General features: G+C 42.4%; 1 protein-coding gene across 2 annotated transcripts in view; it reads right to left on the bottom strand.

Moving 5' to 3' along the window:
- The window catches only part of CTNND2 (catenin delta 2), a 428710-nt gene that overhangs the window by 260736 nt on the left and 147308 nt on the right, over positions 1 to 20666 (bottom strand). For both annotated transcript variants that reach the window (XM_050709047.1, XM_035552796.2), the window contains exon 6: positions 18834 to 18966. In XM_050709047.1, the coding sequence (XP_050565004.1) occupies positions 18834 to 18966 (133 nt within the window). The remainder of the gene's footprint in view (positions 1 to 18833; positions 18967 to 20666) is intronic.

The following is a 20666-nucleotide window of genomic DNA, read 5'->3' as shown; positions in this document are numbered from 1 at the left end:
CCTGCCAAGAACCTGAACAACATATTTTACCTAGAAGGAGTGCAATTATCCAGGAAGTTGATATTACTCTTGAAGAATTAAATTTTCCCTGGTCCACATTTTCAAATGCTCTTTAACCCTTGCACCTTTGTGACTAATACTCAGAAAAGCTCTGCCAAAGTCTAGCAACCCTCAGAGTGGCCTAAAATACAGCCTATTATCGTAACGCCCAAATTTTTGTGTGAGCTGCTTTCACTATGTACTTGGTTCAATCTGTATTTAGGGAAAATATATAGGGAAAAAAATGAGGGCAACGTTTCAGAGGTTCAGCAGTGCATCAACAAACCAGGCTTGCTGCAGAATAATTATACCTCCTTTTACAGGCATGACTTTTGTCCATTTAAAAATTAACAATCTCTTTGAAGCAATAGATTTCCTTATAATCTTGCTTACAGTGAACTGAAAGATTTTTTTTCCCATTGATTTTTGTGGCAGTATAAACCAAATATTAACATGCTGTCAAACATTACGCTATGTTTATGCTCTGGCGAGGTGAGCTGATTTCAGCCTCTTCCATACTCTACCAACAGTCCTGAATCCGCAAGTGCTAAATGCTAGTCTATTTTAAAAACTACCACAGTAATTTATTTGCATACTGCACATACTACTAGGACTAGAACATTGTTGTACTAAACAGTAAACATATGTATAACCAGAGACACTTCTTGCCCAGAACGCATTACATTTCAAGCAAACAAGACAAGGAAGACAGGACAAACAGTAAAGGAAAACCGACATAACTTGCACATTCTCCCTATTACATTTCAGGAAGACAAAGATTTCAACAGATAATTAAAATATTTTCATTTTGGAAACATAAACGCTCTCAAATCTCCAATATTAAGGCTATCAGAACATGAGCCATTCCTGTATTCTTCTCTTTGTATTACAAGACTGTTAATGAAACGGGTACATTTCATCTTGTTGCACAAACTTGTAGATTTTTCCTTAAACATACTGCTTAGCAGCTTCAAAGTTGATACGACTTACTGTGCATGTGTCTTTGAGTAATTTTTGTGTTAAACATTTGTTAATTCACAGAGAATGGTAAAATAAAACTACTCTAAGTAAATAAGTACTTTTTAAAACAAGTCCCTTAAAACACAATTAATTTCAGGCAGAAACCAATACTTTTCTACAGGGCTCATTAAGCAATTTTAATACACCATTTCCAAATAATCAGACTCAATGCTTAAACACAAAATATTAGCACCCTTGAAAGTTATTTTGTTAAAATTTTGTTTAAAAATTTTAATTTGTTTTAATTTTAATAATTTGTTAATAATTTTTGTTAAAAGCAATTTATAAAAAGATAGAGCATCATGTTCATGTTTAACATTTCTATTAACTTGCTATTTCTAAAGCCAGAATAGCTAGTTCTGCTTTCAATCAAAATGCCTTTTCTATTGCTCTGTCAATTCTTACACATTAATTTATTCAAGTCTAAACTTCGGAGCAACAAATTTTATTGTGCATTTTATTTAAATATTAAAATGACTAACCAACAGCCATCAGGAGAGAGGAGACAGTTGTGTCTGTTGCCGGTGCTGAATCACATCTGATAAAGATCGGATAGATAACTTTCTGAAAAGCTAACGTGCAATTACAGTTGAAATCAACAAAAGACTTGTTTTCTGTATTATTAAAGAAAAAAGTGTGTGTGTGAGATGGATTTCAGACAGCTGCATCCTACCTACAGTCAGCCCTCTCTGCCACGTCCTGCTGCTACTATGGAGGGCATTGGAAAGATGGTTAGGATAATCGATCAAAACCAAGACTGTGAACTTGGAGAATTGATGCTACTGAGAAAGGGACAGGCATAACGTGCCTCCTGCCTGCACCTGGGTTAGCAGCAAATGGCTACATCCTTTACTGCCTGAAGCTGTGAGCAGATCTGCACTGTTTGCTTCAAAACAACTTGCATTCGTGCAGTCTACAGCTTGCAGAGGTCCAGAAAAGCAACAAGGTCAGAATAGAAAAGCAGAAATCAATATACTACCAGGAAGTAATGAACACTGGATTACCAAGGCCCGTTAGCATTCTCATGTTCAAGGAGGCTCATCGCACTCAGAAGCTGCTTCCCTAAACCTAAAGCTGTCAGGAAGGCACTGCTCACCCTAAACTGCACTTGCCCAAACCCTGCTTTCACCAGGCACCATCTCTTCACCCCACCACTCTGGGTTTCTTGAAATTGAAGCAGTGATGTGTACCAAGCCTACATGCACCTCTCGTGCATCATCTGCAAACAGAATCATCCCCCTCCTTGGCCAGCCCACCCCAAACAGCAACACCATTTTGCCCTTGGGAGGGTACAAGGCATTGAGCCAGTTCAAGACAGGTCTACGTAGAAGTCCAAAGACAACTCATTATTACATCTACAGTCCTGCAAGCTGTTAATTACAGATGATGCATTTAGCATGAGAGTAGACACAGGATTCTTATGATCATGGTTCTGAAGTGTTTTATTTTCCTCCCTTCAAGATTAAAAAACAAAACAGAAGCACTGAGAAGAAGAAAACTATTATTTGAAGGCTGAAAAAAAAACAATTAATTCCTTAAATAGTCCAATCTTTAGTTTGAAAAAAAGACTGAGGAAATATTTGATTGCAATGCGGGACATCCATCACAACTGAAAGTATGGAGAAGACTAAATGGGTCTAAAAAAAGCTGCAAGAAAAACAGAAACAAAGCAGATAAGTCTTAAAAAACAAAACAGGGTATATTTGTTTTTTAAACAAAAACTGATTAACCATGAGAATGGAAAATAGAGTCTTCTCTGCTTTCTGAAGTCTTCAAAATAAGACTGACACTAAGTGGGATGCCTCTTGTGTTTTCCACAAGTTTTACTGAATGAAGATACCACATTCCTAAAAGTTTTGCTCTCTTCCAAGGGTAATAATAGAAAGAAGCTAGGAAAAGTGCAATCCTATCTACTGGACCAAAGAGAATCTCCACCCTTTATCCTTAAAAAATAAAAATAAAAATCCCTACTAGATGAAGATTGCCATATTATTCAGTAATATGGGGATATGGTTGTTTTCTAGGACTTTTTTTTTTTTTTTTGACAAAAATCTCACTTTCCACTAGAAGAAAAATATTATAATCAGATAAGCGTAATGTGAGAGAGATACACAAAATAATCCTTAATTGCTTATTCAGAGTTTGTGCAAGCCGTCATGGAAATAAATACAATAGACACATTTAAATGACACTGTCAGATTAACAGTTTAGGTCAATACAGTAAACCATCACACTGGCAGCATTTTTCATCACAATAAGCTAGGGCCATTAAAACTATTCAAATTAATGCATACACAGGCATTTATATATGCATTAATAAACCCTGAACAGTTTTTATTTGTGCCACTTGTGACAGCCTTTACAACGAGTCACCCTGCCTTGCTGGAGCCCTACGGAGCCCTATGAATTCGTGATACTCTGAACATCTCCAAGAGCGAAGCACACAGTGCTGCCCTCCTCACCAGGATTTCAGAGCTCATTAGAATTATGAAATACACAAGCAATCAGCTCAACGTGAAGAAAACCACCCAGATTTGACCAGATAAACCATTCAGCCCCTCCTTTTGAAATCTGCCAAAACAGTCTTCAATGGTACCGTTAAGCACTTTCTCCTTATATATGTAATACAGGAACATCACTAATGAGATAATGAGCTGAGGGTGAAGCTCAATATCCACTATATTACAAGAAGAGACATTTATCAGCAGTGTGTTTACATCATTTAATCTAACACTGTTACAACCCCACTCATTTCAACACATTTTCTCTCTGGCTACTTCAGGCTCTGAGTACCAAACTTGGATTTTGAACACACTACAAGGCAAAGCACTCAGGAGATTTGATTTCTTAGCAGAGAGGATTGACCATCCACAATTGCCTGTATAGATTTTTCATTTCAAATGTAATGACAACATCACTCATTTAATTTGCGATGAGTTTTTCTTAGATTACAAGTGAAAAAATACACAAAATCACCCACACGATGGTAACATTGCAACGAGCTCATCCTTGAGATAGAAACGAGACTGCACATACAGAAACTACAGGAGAAGCGCAGCATTTTTTGTGGCTTTGACATGCCACATGCTTTACAGAAGACAGAAAGAAGTGAAGCGAGGTATAGCTTCATTCAGAAAAAGCAACATGAGAAAGAGGATATAAACAGTGGGGTTTCTGCTCTGAAGTCATAAGTAAGAAGACCTATTTTATAGACACTAAACTGGTCTAGTTTATGTGTAAAGAACCTGATGTGAAGCCAGGTGCAAAATTAAAGAGAACTGAGGGGACGGGAAAGAAATCAAACATTTATAACTGGAATTTTGGTAATAACACTGACCTTTTTCTCCAGAAATGTATGTAGAAACCTCTCCAGAGCGCTTGTCTGATAACATGCATCTGCTCCTTATACCATTGGAAAAGGACAGTACAGCTTACAACAAATGTTACTGTATCTACATCAAGGAATACACTCAGAAACCAGGCCTATGCCAGTACTGTGTGATGACAAGCAAGGTATGGAGGAGAAGAAAACGAAATCTAACCCAAGAGCTGAAAGTGAATACAAATCGTCAGGACGTGACAGATGGTTACATTAACCAGTAAGACGGGACAGGCCATATGGCAGAACCAGCTAATGCACACCTCGGGTGCATCAGTTTGTGCCCCCGGCATACCAATAATCTGCGCTAACCAGAACCAAAATAGACTCTAGAGTGAATTCCTTTTAATTTGGGTTTAGCTTTCTCTCATCTGGTTAGGTTTTATGCACACACTATCTATATATTGATTTGGGTCTCAAGTTTTTGTTTGGTTGGTTTTTACCCAAATGTTGAAATCAAGATTAACTAGCAGAAGTTCAGAATGAAACTAATTTTTGTCTTTACACTCTTTTTCCATTCTCCTTACACTACTCTGTTCGTGACTCAGGTATATCCCTACAAATAAAGAAGGAAATAATACCATCACTGAGTTGATTGATTACGTATGATGCCTTTCAATTCACGTCAAATACTGGATGTCTACAAATAACATGCATGCGTTTCTCTTGCATCCGTGGCTCACACTATTTTTTATGATGATCTCTCATGTACTAAAATATAAAAGCCCTGAAAACTGAAAGAACATACTTGCTTCACTTTAGTATCTTAGACTGCTTTTCCTCACGCTTTCTATTTAAAAAATTAAACTGTAATGTGATAAATGGTCTGGGGTGCTTCTTGTAAACTACCTTTGCACCACCAAACCTATTAGCAGTTTCACTGCCGGGATATTGTCGCATTCAGCAGCATGGTTCACACCCTGGAATTTCCCAGACACAATTTGTCCATTAACCAGATTAAGGGTCTTAGGGAAGTCTCCTCAAAAGAGATTGTCTTCGGCTGCTTAAAGGACACCGCAAAACCAGCCTGTGACCCAGGGTTAGTGCTCTTCCCATCACTGCTAAAAATAAAGAAAGGTAGCAAAAAAAAATACTTTTAAGTGTAATAAAATAATCTTTAAAATAATGTGATAAGCTTACTATGTCTTATAAGAAATCTCAACATATTTTTTATCCCACTTAAAATAGTTTTTAAACCAAATGTTGAAGTTAGTTACATTTTTAAGCGCATTTAAAAGAGAAACAAAGACAAATATTTTCTTCAGTTTTCTGTGCTCACGTTTTAGTTATGCAATGTGCTTTTGGTGCCTAGTTATGGTTATCAATTGCCATATAAAAAGCCAATAACCATAAATTCATTTTAAATTCTACATTAGTATAAGTGTAGGTGGAAACAAAAAAAAAAAACAAAAAGAAACAAAAACAGGTACGTTTCCTCACATTTTCTTTTCCCCGCTACTGTCCTCATTCTGTTGAAAAGCATTCACCTGCTTAAAACATTTTATCAAAAATAAATTTTTAGTGGGAAAAAAAGTAGTGTGACTGGGAGCAAAGAGATAAGAGGCAAAGATAGCCAGGAAGAAACAGCAGATTAAATGTGACAGACAAGTTCAGAGAGATAATTCCCACTTCATTTCTGATCCAGAGAACTGTCACTGAGGAAAAAATTGAAAACAACCCCCCCCCCCAAAACCAACCACTACCATACAGCAACAATTTGCCTTCATCAAGGCAGAAAGTGAAAGACAAAGATCATATACTTTTTTTTCCTTTAAATTATTAACTGCATGATCACATTGGGTGCTTTTTCCCTCCCTCAAGCTCTGCCTCTTCCCTTCCCCCTCAGCCCTGCCAAATTCATAGGAAAGGGGAAAGAAGCACTGGAAGAGGCAGCGCTCCATGGCCAGAATCCCTATTTTCCACATGCAGCATCAGGGCGATGCCCAGCCTGCGCTGCTCGGGGGGCTCACCACTACCTCACGAGAACCAGAAACCAACACCAAGCCTCTTGGTGAACAGAAGAGACCTGTGAAGTTTTGCTCGACTTCCGCACCGACTAGAAATGAGAATTTATTAAATTCCCAAGTTTTAACTGTAAAAGCTCGTGGGGCTTCACGAGCTCTATGGTAAGGCTGGTGCTAAGGCAATACATTCAGTGTATTTGGTGAGATGCAGAATAAATATTCAGAAATAAACACTTTATGGGATATTTTGCACAACCTGACAGTTAACTTGTCTTCTTTTGCAAGCCAAAAGGAAGAACAGCAAGCCTATAACCCCCAGGCAAGGCCTTCCTTCCTCCACAAGGCTGCAGGCTGCGCAGAGGCAGACGTGGATATGTCAGCAGCAGCAGTACAGGCTACACACCCCAAATCCACAGACCTTTGTAGGGTGAGAGACCACTTCCAGCATCCAGCATGATGTGCTAAAAAGGCATCACTGCCTCCACCAAGGCAAACAGGGGAGCCTGCTTCTGCGCTGGCTCCCCGCCACACACTGAGCGCCATGGACACCCAGAGCTTAGACCAAACTAGACGGGGAAGACTCCAACTGGCATAGAAAATGTGTTGATTAAGGAATGCACTTTGCAAAGGACTGATTCTGAAGGGGAAATGTCACTGTGTAACACTTTGGTAAGGGTAACACCAGAAAACAAAACTCCCTGGGGTAATGAAGCGTCAACTCAGCCCAACTGCACAATACTCCTCCATTGGCCTTTGCTGAATTTCTGATCTAATCATACTGGCACTCCTGCTTGTTCAGTTTCAGCAGGTAGTTTTCCTGCTAACAGTGAAAATGCAAAGAAACCATTCCAATGAATCCCAACCATGCATGCGTGTTCTAAAAAATATTGTTCTCCGTTGAATATTGCACATACTTCTTTGGCAAGCATTACGTTCCAGACTCTGCTACACGCAGCTGAAATACAAGACACCACACTTGGGGGTTGCTCAAAGAAAAAAAAAAGAGTGTTTGCAACTTATCTTTTGTAATTCCTTTTACAATGAGATTACATATTATAAGATGTGTGAGCAATATTAACTTCTGGAAATTTTAATCTGTAACACTTTGTACTCAAACTTGCATTTCGCTAAGAGAATGAAAAAAAATAATCAGATAGCATTTGTTCTTTTAAGTAAAGTCACTTTTGCTAGAATATTAAACACTTTCTCCTCCCAGCAGCCTTCTCGTCCTCAGCAGGCATTTGCTAATTCACTAAGACCCCAGGTATAGGTCTGTGACATTCCAGGGGAAATGGGTCTATTATCTCTTTCTTTCAATACCACTTTCAAGGAAGGGAAGATCTCCGGATATTCTCTAATACTCTGCGTACTCATCAAGTTTTCAATCATCTATTTGAGACTCATTGCATTTAAAATACAAGAGTGAAAATGTGAAGGTTTTATTAAATGTACAAATAATCAATCTAAATACAGTCTAACTAAATTCTTTACTTACACTTGTAAAAAGTTTAGCCCACTGATTATCCACTTTTACAATTATGGCTTTTTGTTCAACTGATTGTTATAGTATTATTCAAGCTGTTTTCAGGTTGTTCCCATTACATACGTACCGAGACCTCTGCTAGAACACTTAAAAGTAATCTCCTATTATTAAAATCATTAAAATCTACAGCAATTCTAACAGATTTTCTCTGAATAAAAGAAATGCTGAATGTAGTGATGAAGAAAAGGAATAGCGTTGATACTGAGACCATGAGGGGCTTAAAGACTTAAGAAAAGTTTAGACTGAAGTAATTGCTGCACAGTTCATGTCCAACAAATTTCTCTTTTAATCCATTATGCTTATTAATAGAGCAATTAAACAATAATAGTAAGCATTCAATATCAAACTTCCAAGAACTCAGAAAAAAATCATATGTGAACCCTTCCAAAATAAGCAGCATACAAAAAATGAAATGGATGGTTACTTTTTTTTCCTCCCAAGTAATTTATTTAAAACAAACAAAGAGACAAAAGGACACGTTCTCCCCCCCACCACCAACAACAACAAAAAAACAACAGTAAAAAAGACTTTGCAGTGTGTCATTAATCTCACAGATTCAGATTTTCCCTAAAGGAACAGAAAGGAAAGGAATAACCTATGAGAGTCCTGTAACTCCAAGGCCAAGCAAAGAGGAAATGGCTGTGACAAATGCTGCAATGGACAAATGCTGACAGGTCACCAGCAAAAAGATGGCAGGCTTAAGGTAAGAAACATAAGGAAGGTGTTCACAGTAGTTATAACAATAGTTTATGACAAACCATTGGAGGGATTCAGCTTCAAGGAGGACTTCAACAGTGGTTTCATTTGAATGACAAGATGCACTGTAGTCCAAAGGTGACAGACACTTGAGGGATTTTGAACTGTCCCACAATTAGTTCCTGATTATTCATAAATGCAAATCAACATCATTTGCGTATCAAATGGATGTCATCCTTACCTTTGAAACCAATACTTCTGTGATCATACAACCGGCAAATGAAGACATTTGCATTAAGTTTGGCCTAGTTTTACAAAAGCAGTCTGAATCTTACTGCAAGACAGAGAAAAGCAGCAACTTGCATGATACACTTCAGAGAAGCAGAGATTTGGGGCTAAGATAGTAATTCCCAGATACTCAGGATGGGATCTTAAGCCAGGCAGGACACAAATTAGATCACTTTGAAGGAGACTGTTCAGTTACGTCCAGCATTACCTTCAGATTCAGCTCTAGGTGCAACACAGACAAGAACTCCAACTTCAGACTGAAAGAAATGCTAAGGTTTTATGAATAAGCTTTGAAGCTTGGTCAGAAACCAGAAAAAGTGCAATTATGACTTGAGAGCCACTCTGTTTTCAATGTGGCTACCACTTTCAAGTCTTCAAGGGAAAATTGAAGAACATTAGCTACCACAAAGACTGTGAATACAAACCAAACACATCACGGCTGGTTAGTCAAAGCCCTAACAGCACAGCCTGCTGTGCAAAAACATGCCACTAATGTGTTACTTTGTGCCTCCACTCCCTCTTCGGTCAGGTGCTACTTCCCCAAATGCCACCAGGGCCTTGACTGATCTTTAAAAAAAGCCTGGCAAATCCTTCATGAAATTACTAATTCTTACCAGGATTAATTAGTCTTGATGTACAGCCTCCATTTACTAATTGCAGCTATACAAGCTAAAGTCAGGCTTCTTAATTTCTTGAGCATTCAGACAAATTAGTTTTGAACAGAAGAGGACTGGAAAGAGTCTTTCTTGAACCCAGAGGCTCACAGTTGAACACGGTTCCCCAGATAAAGTCCTTACCATACTTAACACTCCCAAATTTTGCTTGTTACATGATAAGGCCATGAAATATTCTGTTGTGTTTCTAAGATAGGTGGCTGGGACATACTGCAGACAAGCAGGTCACCCAGGTCTTTCCCCACTCTTCTTTTCAGCCAAAGATCCCTGATTTGTAACCAGCTATTACTTGTGCTATCAGCTCAGCTCCAGGTCTGTTTTTTCCCCCTGATCTGGGAAATTCTTTCTACGTAGGATTTATCTTCCTTTGTTCAGAAAATGCTTCCTAAGATCACATTAACCAGAAGTTTCCTTGGCATATTCCTGGGTTTTGTGCCAAGATAAAAAATTGAAAAAACATTTTTCAAGTGCCCCAAAGAGTTCTTCTTGTGGAACGTTATTAGTAGCACGCTTCCTTTCCAACAATTTTATTCTCAGAATGACACAGTGGCACTTCTCCTTCGACCAGGTCCTCGCCCAACTCCTTTCTTGCAAGAATATCCATCTACTCCAGCTTAACTATTTCCTAAACGGCACTACAGAAAATGTGTACTCACAGTTCTGGTAGGAAACAGAACCACATCAGATATAATCTAAGAACAGGTCAGGGAGCAGGTTATTCTAACACAATCTGGCTTTGGTGAACTCATGTTGCAAATTACCCCGTTAACCATTTACTTTCTCATTTTGTATTATCTTTTAAATCAGCTTTTGTTGTAATGTATAACAAAGCACCGTGATTAGCGGGTCTGAATTGTTCTTTTATTTCATCCTCCCTTTCTCCTGTGCATATTTGCTCCCAGCACATGCGGGGCTGTCTCCCTCCACCTTCTCTGCCTCCCCCTCCTCCCAAAAACATCAGAAAGGATCCAACTCACCCTCCGCTGCAAATCACACTCCTAGGGCTTCAATACAAAGCCTTTGAAGAACTTTTGGCGCCTTTTGGTGAGCAGACTCAAATATACCTGCATCCTTGCTGAACTGGGGGGCTCGGGGAAGGCCCCTGTGAGAAGGATTCCTTTTGCGCTCCAGTCATAGGAAACCTGTCCCAGCATCAGAGGGCCAGAGCTCCTTCTCCACCCTTGCTTTCCTCCCAGGCAGCACTGTTTAAGCCCAAGGATAGCTTTAGTCCTATGATCAAAAGGTTTTACTGCCTGAGAGCAGCACAGCTGGCTATCTGATAAACGGAATGGGCTCGCAGCTGGGCTGGAGGGGGAGGGTAAGGGGCCACAAGGCAAGTTATAGACATACAACGTGTGAGAGAGAAAGAAATATGGAAAAGGGTCTGCAAAAATTTTGTCAGATAAATGAGGGTTGCCTGACATTCCTAGCTACTTGTATTAAAATATGGCACTTTTCTATTCTTCATTTATACACTACAAGTTGCTGCCTGATGTACTTATTATTAAAATCTATGTCACCCAACTGGCAGTTTCATATGCCTTGCCTTGTAATTGTAAGATTAGTCATCACTTGGTCCTCCTTATTTCAGCATATTAAATTCTGACTTTTGCTTCTACCCACTCACGATAATACACAGTTCCATGAATTCATTATCATTAGACAATCTCCCTCTGCCCTCTCTAATACCACTCCTATTAAAACCAAAAAGTATTCTGTCTGCTCTGAGTCCATACCCAGGTGATCTTCAAGTTCGACCCCACTCTTACAGCAAAATTGCCTCTTATCTCCCACAGCTGCTCACAGGGAAAATTTGGTCCAGTGCAGTTTCTGGCAGCCACCACTGGCAGCTAACGCATTCCCCACAAGCCCTGCAAACACTTTGCACCTCAGCGTGGGCAAACACAGACACATTCTCACTCAGGTTTTGTCCTTAAGTGAAGGGAACCTTCCTCATTTCCCCAGCCTGCAATCTTCCTACCGTAATTAACTGCTTTAACTTTTGATTACAAGCACCTGCACTGTTTTAAAGCTGGTGTGTGCAGAGGAGAACCAAAAGCTGATAGATAACCCAGCAAATGAGTGGTTATGCTACTGACTAGATCTGCACTGACTTTCTAGATCTCACCTACTCTGTCTACTGCAGACAATTTGTGCACTACAACAACCAGAAATGATGAAGTTTTCCAGTACAATAATAATGAAGGTGTGTGCGTGTGTCCTCCCTTCCCTTATATACCTAAATAAAGATTTCTGATGCTATTTAGTGAAGCTTTCACAACGAACATTTCCAGGCTATTGTGTAATGCTTTGCAATGGGATTCCGGACCACGAGGAGGCCACAGCTCATGCTTGTGCTCCCTTGGCCCAGCACACAAGCAAGACCAACGCTTACTCCAATTTACACCACACAGCACAAGCAACTATTTCCAATGATGCCCCAAAAGCCTGAGTACCAAAAATTGGAGCTCAAGGAGACCTTCCCCTTGCCTAATGCTCCCTTATCACCCCTAACAGCACTCCTTTCAACTCTCAGCAAATGAGTTTAAGGCCAAAGACATTTGGGAGGGCCCAGAATCACGTACCTGGCAACTGAAGAGGCAGCCTCCTATGCAGGGACACCATCCAGGCCCACGGGACAAAGCAGTAGTGACAGACAGGCCCAGGCAAGACTCAGCCCCAGCAGCCTGGCCTCAAGACCCAGAAGTCTGGGCCCATCACAGTCCCTGAGACCCCAACTGTTACTGTAATCTCAAACCTGAAAATAATACAGCTGAACATAAGCAGGAAAAGGCTCTATGAATTAGAGTGCCAACACCGGAAGCAGGTTTTCATACCGCTAAACAAAAGTTCCATAAAGGTAGGCTTCCAAAAAGCCTAATATAATTTTGTGGGATTTCAGTAGCCAAGAAAATTTGACAAAAGGATTCCATATCCTTGGATGAAGCGGCTCTCTGCTACAGACACTGACTCTTCTCTGCTAGCTTTTTGCCAAGTCCTTCCCATACTTCCTTTCAGCAGGTAAACAAGCACAGGCTGTTGAAATTCTACTCTGATGCTTAAGAAATTCCTGCAGGTGGCTTGCAAGCTTACAAACAGCACTAGAATCCAGCATTATGGGTGAACTGCAAAAGTTCAAGACCAGAGGCCAGAAACTGCGTGCCAGGTTGTGTGTTTACAAGCAACAGTGAAGGCCTCGGTACTGATCTGAAGCATCTTTGATGTTGCATTCACCTAAAAATCCAGGAACAGCCACTGACACTCAGTTTCCCACATTCAGTTAAACTGTTGTAATTTCCTATCAGTTGGATCGCCTTTCAACAACGCCGTAAACTGGTTTTCTTCACCTAAGAGCTTGTTATTTTGAAATACTTATTTGTTTTCTTACCCCTCTGAAAGACCGTCAGGAAGATCAGCCAAATGATTTACCATATCAAGAAAAGGAAGCGCAGGGACAGGTTATGGCCAGGATGCAAATTTAGACATATCCATAGTGTTTACTCACACAGGAAGTCAAAGCTCAAGTTCTTTAGCTCAAAGACATACCCATGCAAACGGAGCCTCTTTACTTGGTTCTGTCAATTATGCCTCTCCTTAATTACATGCAAACTAGATTTGAAAGACACAGGAACAAAAACTATGGCAATAACAAGGTATTTCAAAGACATTCACCTTACACCGCCTGCTTTATCGCTGAAGACTCCATTTCAGGTTCAAGGGGGACTTGAGCATTATGGTAAATGTTTTAGTTGAAACAATTGATAACATAATTATCACTGAAGGAATAGGTGGAAGTAGAACTAGTGGCAAAGGAAAAGCAAAGTGAACACTGAGATGTGTATTTGTAGCAGCTGAGAGTCCAGCATCAGCACTTCTAACCTCCAGGTTACAATGAGGAAAAAAACAACAGGATCACAGGGTTATCAAATTATAAGACTCCGATTAGTATCTGGAATATTACTGGATGCCTCAAACCCTTCTGTTTTGCTTATTTGTCTGAAATAAAGAGTCTCAAAACAAGAGTATAAGGAGGGGAAAAAAAAAAACCTGGGACTGCACTGTCTGTCCCAGAACAAAAGGGCATTATGAATGTTGTCATGTGTAAAGGCTCTGACAGGCAGATGTAGGAATTTTCCAGCTAATCAAAACAAACAGAACCTAGGAAAAAAATCAATAGAAAACCATTTTGACTAGAATTAATGAAGCAGTTTTGTTCTCCCCATAAAAGAAATACAAGATTCTGTAAAAATAAAAGAAAAATAGTTAAGGGAAAAAAGTGAGTGTCCTTTTTGTTATCATCAATCACATTGATAGCCCGTCTCATTGTTTAACTTAAAGACAAAAAAAAAAAAAAAAAAAAAAAAGATTTTCCTTCCTTACTTGTCCACAGACGACTTAGTTCAGCCCTATACCTCAGACGGTGATTTTAAAGCACAAGGAGCTTTCAATTCTGGGGTTTTAGATTCACTTTGGCTTAGCTCTTGGGGTTAACACTTTGCTTGCACCATCACTATTTATAATGCTCTGCTCAAAAGCCGAATGATGATGCGCATGGTGAAGTCTTCCCTGCATTTCCAAACATTGGTGGGAATTTGGTTTTGATGCACTCTAAAAAAAAAAAATACTTCCATATAGTTTAAAGCCCTTGAAGAGGCTGATTTTAACTCGGGTTAGGTCTAACACTGATTCTAACACTAACTCTGCTGAAAGAGTTGTTTGTTACCCATGTAGAGGTATGAAAGAAGGGGGTGGCTGCATGTATGCGCACAAGCAGTAATACAGCCATCCTAGCACAAATGCACAGCACATTGTGATTTACCAGAGAATTTGTAATATTTGACTAGATAATTTTTTGTTAAGATGGCAATGAGCCAACGATATCTAGATGATTTGATATTTTCACACAATTGAAAGGGAATCTAAATCCAGGCTAGTGGTAATGTCATTTATCCCATAGACAGTCACATAAGCTAATCTGTTCTGTGCCCCTATGATTACACACCAAAACGCTAAAACTTGTCAACACTCACCATTAAATAGCAGTCCTGCCATACATCTCAGCAGGGAAGCAGGTTCAACATGTCACATGCAATGAAAAGCACACAGAAGGAGAAAGGGCAAAGGAAGGTTCCCAGCAAGTAGGGAGAAGAGTGAGACAAGGCAGATGAAGGAGCAGAAGGAACCTGTTTAGACCCTGATAAACTTAGAACTCTTTGCACTAAAAAGAGTAAAAAAGCATATTTTTATATTAACCCATGCCACGTTTTTATAAGCCAGCATTACTGTAATACTAATACAACACATGCACACAGTCCCACTTCAGAAAGGACATATTACTTCTCTTTCTGATTTTACAAGACCTGAAAGAAGATTCTGCTTGCCAACATGAGACTGAGCACTGAAGTTTTAATAAGCGGCAGCAGGAGTGTCTAAGGCATGCTTCAGTTCTTGTTTGTAACATGTCATAATTATACACAGAGTGGCCACATAATATTCTTACCACCTAACGCTATACAAAGTGATGCACATCAACACGGATTTCTTAAACCTAACTTTTCAGTACAGCTGAGAGAGTATGATGTAGTCTTCAGACTTTTTTTTTTTTTCCCTTTTAGCTTTTAAGGGCAACTTGTAATAAAGCAATGCATAAAATCACTTTCCACTGTCTTATGTGCCCTTAATCTTCCTTTAGATGGATGAAAAGGCAGGGGCGGCTCTACAACCCCCACCACATAACCTGAGGCACAAACTACCTCAGCAACACCCTTTCATTGCCTCCTCTCCCTCTGGTCCTCAGCAAACCTCTTCAGATCATGCATCTGATTCTTGCCAGCAGGAGATGCTTCAGAGGAGACGGCACCTGTGCAACGCTCTGGCTATTGAAAGAGTTTCCCTGTGTTTCTGTCGCTGTCTGCCCTGCGTGATCCGTATCGCTGCTTGAACTGTCGGCAGAGTAAGCTTTGGAGCAGCACACATCAGAAAGCTACTGCCAAAACCGCAATTGCAGTTCAGAGCAGTGAAGCAGCTAGACCAAGAATAGGCACAGCAATTGCACAGTCCCAAGAACCACTACATACACACACACACGTTATGCATACACGTGCACACTTGGCAGTGGCAACAGCTTGAGTGTAATTAGACTGAAACCCTTTTCTGAGGACGTTTCTAAGGTTACTTGGTTAAAACTGAGTCACTGCATGCTTTTGCATGCCTCATTTCAAATTCGAGATGCGGTCTATAAATTGCTATTTTGATAATTTCAAGTTGTTTTATAACCTAGTTTATAGGAGATCATTATACATGATGCCATCTCTTCAATTAGGTCTTACACAGTTTCACTTTGGGGCAATCTGTGTTGGTATTGAACATTTTCAGTTACAACGTTAAGAAATGTTAATTATATCTGAAGGTCTTTCTGTTAGACATCCAGCCCTGGCACTGACACCGTTCTGGTCGTTAGCACCTTGAGACACAGCGGTATTCATGAACCAGACAGCTCCTGTAGGAATTTCTAACATAATGCAAAAAAAAAAAACATGCATTATTTGTATTCCCAGTAATTACTACAAATATTTATTTTTTCTTCTTGGGGATTAAAAAAAATATCTATTTCTTTGAGTAACATCATCCCTGCAATGACACATACATACCAATGCAAGTTTGCATTAATCACAGCAGGCAAACCATTAATCAGTGCAATGTGGCAACCATTCTCCACTCCTCCCCCTCCTCCTCCACCTCCTCCTCCTCCCTCAAAGAAAAACTATCTTTGGATGTAGCGAACAAGCAGCTAAAATCCCATTTATTGAACACTAGCCTTTCAACATACAGTTGCTTGCTCTCACTCTCAAGGGGTTTAATTTCTAATGCAATGACTGGAAAACTCCTGCAACAATATACAATACCCACAGCTCAAATACAAAACCTGTTCTGAGCAAAAATGCTTATAGAAAAAAAAAGAAAAGAAAAAAAAAGACGATACAGGAATGAAGATTGCCTTAGTAGTATACGTAACATCTGATCCAGGCTCACTCTAAAGCATACATTAATTTTAAGACTAAGTAGTCCATTGACTTCAGTGAATCCAGTAAAAATCCAGAAGATTAGTCAAGCACTTAACACTGTTAGCAGATGTATAACTGCTTGAATGGTTGGCAGGCCACAATGAACATGCTACAGAATGTTAATGGAAAATAATGGCAGCGGGTACACAATAGGGAACTTTTGCAAAAGAATGGGTCATGTGATAGAGATCCTTGCAAGGACTACTTGCAAGGCCTGTCACCACTGTGGGAAGAGAAAAAAAAAAAAAAAAAAAAAACAACAACAGTATTTACTAACACAGTGTTGCTTCCACATATTTATTTATTTATTTTTAAGTGGCAACACTATTTCTGCATGTCTATCACCCAATTCTCCAGTTGTAGGGTTTTCCATTTGTTATAAAATAAGGCACTGAGATTTTGCATATGCTAAACACAAGTCCCTAGGAGACACAGTAACTCGGACACTCACTATGTCTGTTCAAAATGGCACAACACTCAGAAAAGTTAAGTGTTGTTTTGCAAACTTAATATCAAGTTCAGATAGTCAAGCACTATTCCCCTCTCATATTAAGATCCCCACAAAATACACCAGCCATTTCCTAAATGCATACATCCATCAGCTTTTCCTTCACCCAGCCCTCACATCAGTCATGAGCAACTCCTCACGACAGGTCCTAAATAGAGGCAGGGAGGGAAGTACTGACGTCATGCAAGACGCAGAAGTCTATCAAAAGCTTTTATCTCAAAGCAACCTAAGAAAATCAACGCCAGTTTCTTCACTGAAGTAGCAAACCCCACGTAGGACAACTATTGGCCAAACAGCCTAAACCGGTCCAAGTCCATGTTGTGACTTGGGTCCAGTGTAGGACAAATGGGTTCTCTGCCACTGTGAAGCACTTTGGGGTGGTTATGATGGGCCTTAAGCCCTACTGAACAAGTTTTCCTCCAGCTAGCATCGCAGGGCTAACGGTGCAATGCTATAAAGGATGCCTCCAAAAGAAAAAAAACCTCAGTACAAAACAAATTCCACTGCTAAAAGAAAATGAAGGAAACAGGGACCGTGCCTGATAGAAACCTCCATGGGCAAAGACGTCTATCCTAGAACAAAGACAAGGAGAATCAGGGGAATGCTGGTAGTAGATACCCACAGGTATACAAGTTTTACGTTTAATTACATTGACACTGACAGCTCCCCCCATGCCTATTGAGACCCAAACAACTCTGTTAGAGCATGTTGTTGCAAAACTCTTCAAAATATAAAGTCTTTGGGAATTCTACATTTTCGCTTTATTCTACAAAGGCAGTACTTAATAGTTGTGGTCAACAGCGTCTCTTCTCTGTGACTGCAAGAAGTTATACTAATGTAGCTGCTAAATAGAACACGTGGTAATTTGAGAAGGGCTTAATGAATATTTGACAAGAGGAGTGATCAAACTGTCGCGGCATCGCTCAGTGATGCTGTCCTTTTACGCGTTCTGAACTTTAAGAACAGTGTTAGATTTAAAAAAAGAAAGTTTTCCAACCCATGCCTCCACCTTTTAAATAGGAAAAAAAATCAGTAGTTCTTCCGATGACATAAATTAAGAGTGTATTGGATTATCAGTCACTTGAAGCTGTATTTTTAGGCGTCTGAGAGAGGAACTCTGTGAGTGCTGGAGCAGGGGAGGGAGGACGGGCGAAAGGGGACGAGCAGAGGCTTTAACTCCAGCAAGAAAGTTGTGTACCTGCCTGATAAACGCAGCCGACCCCCTTAACGCATCCTATTTATCTCCCAGTCTATTTATGTCAGGGAAGAGAACATGCGAGCATAGCAGCTGTTACTATAGCAATGAAACTGGAAATTTTGCGAACACAAAAAAAGAAGAAAAGACACCACCGCCGGAGGATGCTCAGTTTAGCAGAGGGGCCGAGCAGCGGTCCCTCACTTGCAGGAGCTGCTCAAACTCCGGGGCTGCGGAGAGATCAGAGGTGTTAGCAGCCCGGCCCTCGGGGGGCGAGCTTCCCGGGGGGGGGGGGGGGGGGGGTCCCCAAAATGCCGCCCGTGTCCGGAGGGGATGAGGGTGGCGGCGGCCAGGGGAGCGCGGAGCGCTGCCGGGGAGGGGAAGGAACAGGGGGAAAGGGGGAAAGGGAGGAAAGGGGAGGAAAGGGGCCGTGCCCCCCGCTCGCCCCCAGCCCCCCGCTTACCTGCGAGGGAGCCGGGTCTCTGCAGGGTGGCGGTGGCGAAGAGCTCCTGGGAGTGCTTGGCGTACGGGTCGGCGGCGTGAACCAGCCGCTTGGTGGGCGACAGAGTGGCGTAAGTGCCGATGGCGGAGCTTAACTGGTGGATAGGAGAGGAGGAGGAAACGTTAGAGCGGGCGGCGGGCGGGGAGCTCGCTCGGACGGCGGCCGCCGGCGGTCCGGCCGCGGAGGAGACGACGGCGGCGGCGACGTCGAGGGGCGAGCCGGTGGCGCCGGAGGGCTCGGCCGGGCGGCGGGGGGCCTGCCGCGGGGAGGAGGAGGAGGAGGAGGAGGAGGAGAGGCGCTGCGCCGAGCCGGAGGCGGCGCCCTCGGCGGCGGCGGCGGCAGCGGCGGCGGGGCCGGCCCGCGGCGGCCTGCCGGGGGAGCCGCCGGCCCGCGGGGCCCGCGGGGAGCTCACCCGCTGCGCCGGCGGCAGCGTGGCGCTGGCGTGGAGCCGGGCGGCGGCGGCGGCGGCGTGCTGGGGCTCGGGCAGGTGGAAGGCGCTGCCGAGGCTGGGCGCGAAGGGCTCCCGCGCCGGAGGGGCGGCGGCGGCGGCCGGCGGCGGCGGCAGCGGCGGCGGCGGCTCCGGGCCGCCCGGCTGGGCGCCGCGGCCCCCCGGGCCCTGCTGCGGGAAGGAAAAGGCAGAGACAGGAGTCAGAGCGGGGCGCCCGGAGGGACGGGGGGCGGCCGGGGGGGGACGGGGGGCGCCCGGTGCGAGGTGCGAGGGGGTGCGGGAGGCGCCCCGCCGGTGCCCGGGGCCGCCGCCGGACCCACAGAGCGGGCGGGCGGGCTCCTGTCGCAGCCACGCGCACTTCGCCTCACTTCACTCCACTTCATCCTTTTATTTTTTCGTTTATTTTTTTACTTTTACTTCTTATTTATTTCATTTATTATCTATTATTTATTACTTTTTATTATTCCATTTCATTTTCATCTCATTTCGCCTCACTTCATTTCGCTTCACCCCACCTCATCTCATTTCACCTCACTTCATTTCACCTCGCTTCACGTTTTTCTCCTCATCGTGCACACGGTTTTGCTCCTCCACACCCCAGATCCCCCCGAGTCCCCCAGTGCAGCTGAAATCGGCCTGACCGGTGCTTCGCTCAGACACAGCACCTCTCTCAGCTACAGGTTTCGTGAGGCAGAAAAGCCTTTAAAATGCTAATAGTGGGCTCTGCGACTCGATTCAGAGTTGCAGTGAATGCCCACAGCAGCGCTGCTTCAGGTTTAAATAGAAACGCGGCTTTCTTTTTTTTTTTTTTAATACCACCCTGCAGAGAAAAAAAAAAAAAAAAAAAAACACATAAAGAAAAGCACTGCGTTCCCGGCATGAAACTTGGCTTGTATCTCACTGGGACACCCAGCAGGTGATTTGGGGCAGGAACTGAGAACAAGACAAGTGATGGGAATACAGCATATAGGAGGTCCATAATGCCAGAAACGCGTACTTCTTCCAATCTCCTCCCACTGAAAAATGTTCAGTCCCTTGCCTTCTGCATTTAACTTTTGGAGCCCTGCCCCTCATCTTGAACACTTGGTGCTCCTGGGGGAAGACCAAGTATTTCCCTAGGCGTGGACAAGAGGCAAGGCTCTGGAGGAGCCGCTCTGTTAGCAGCAGGAAGGACACCAGCCCTCAGGGGAGCGCTGACAGACCCAAACCTCCCAGAGGGGCTCCGGGAGGCTCCGTGCACTGCCGAGCCCTCTATATCCCTACAGATCTGAGGTGAGCTGTGCCCGCCAGCTGTTGTGCAGCCTCAGTCCTGAGCGGGCAGGGGCACCACAGGTGCCAGGAGCCTG

This window comes from Cygnus atratus, chromosome 2 (assembly GCF_013377495.2).
Source record: "Cygnus atratus isolate AKBS03 ecotype Queensland, Australia chromosome 2, CAtr_DNAZoo_HiC_assembly, whole genome shotgun sequence".
Lineage (NCBI taxonomy): Eukaryota > Metazoa > Chordata > Aves > Anseriformes > Anatidae > Cygnus > Cygnus atratus.
The sequence above is the reverse complement of the archived record's forward strand: the minus strand, read 5'-3'. Positions and strand labels throughout refer to the sequence as shown.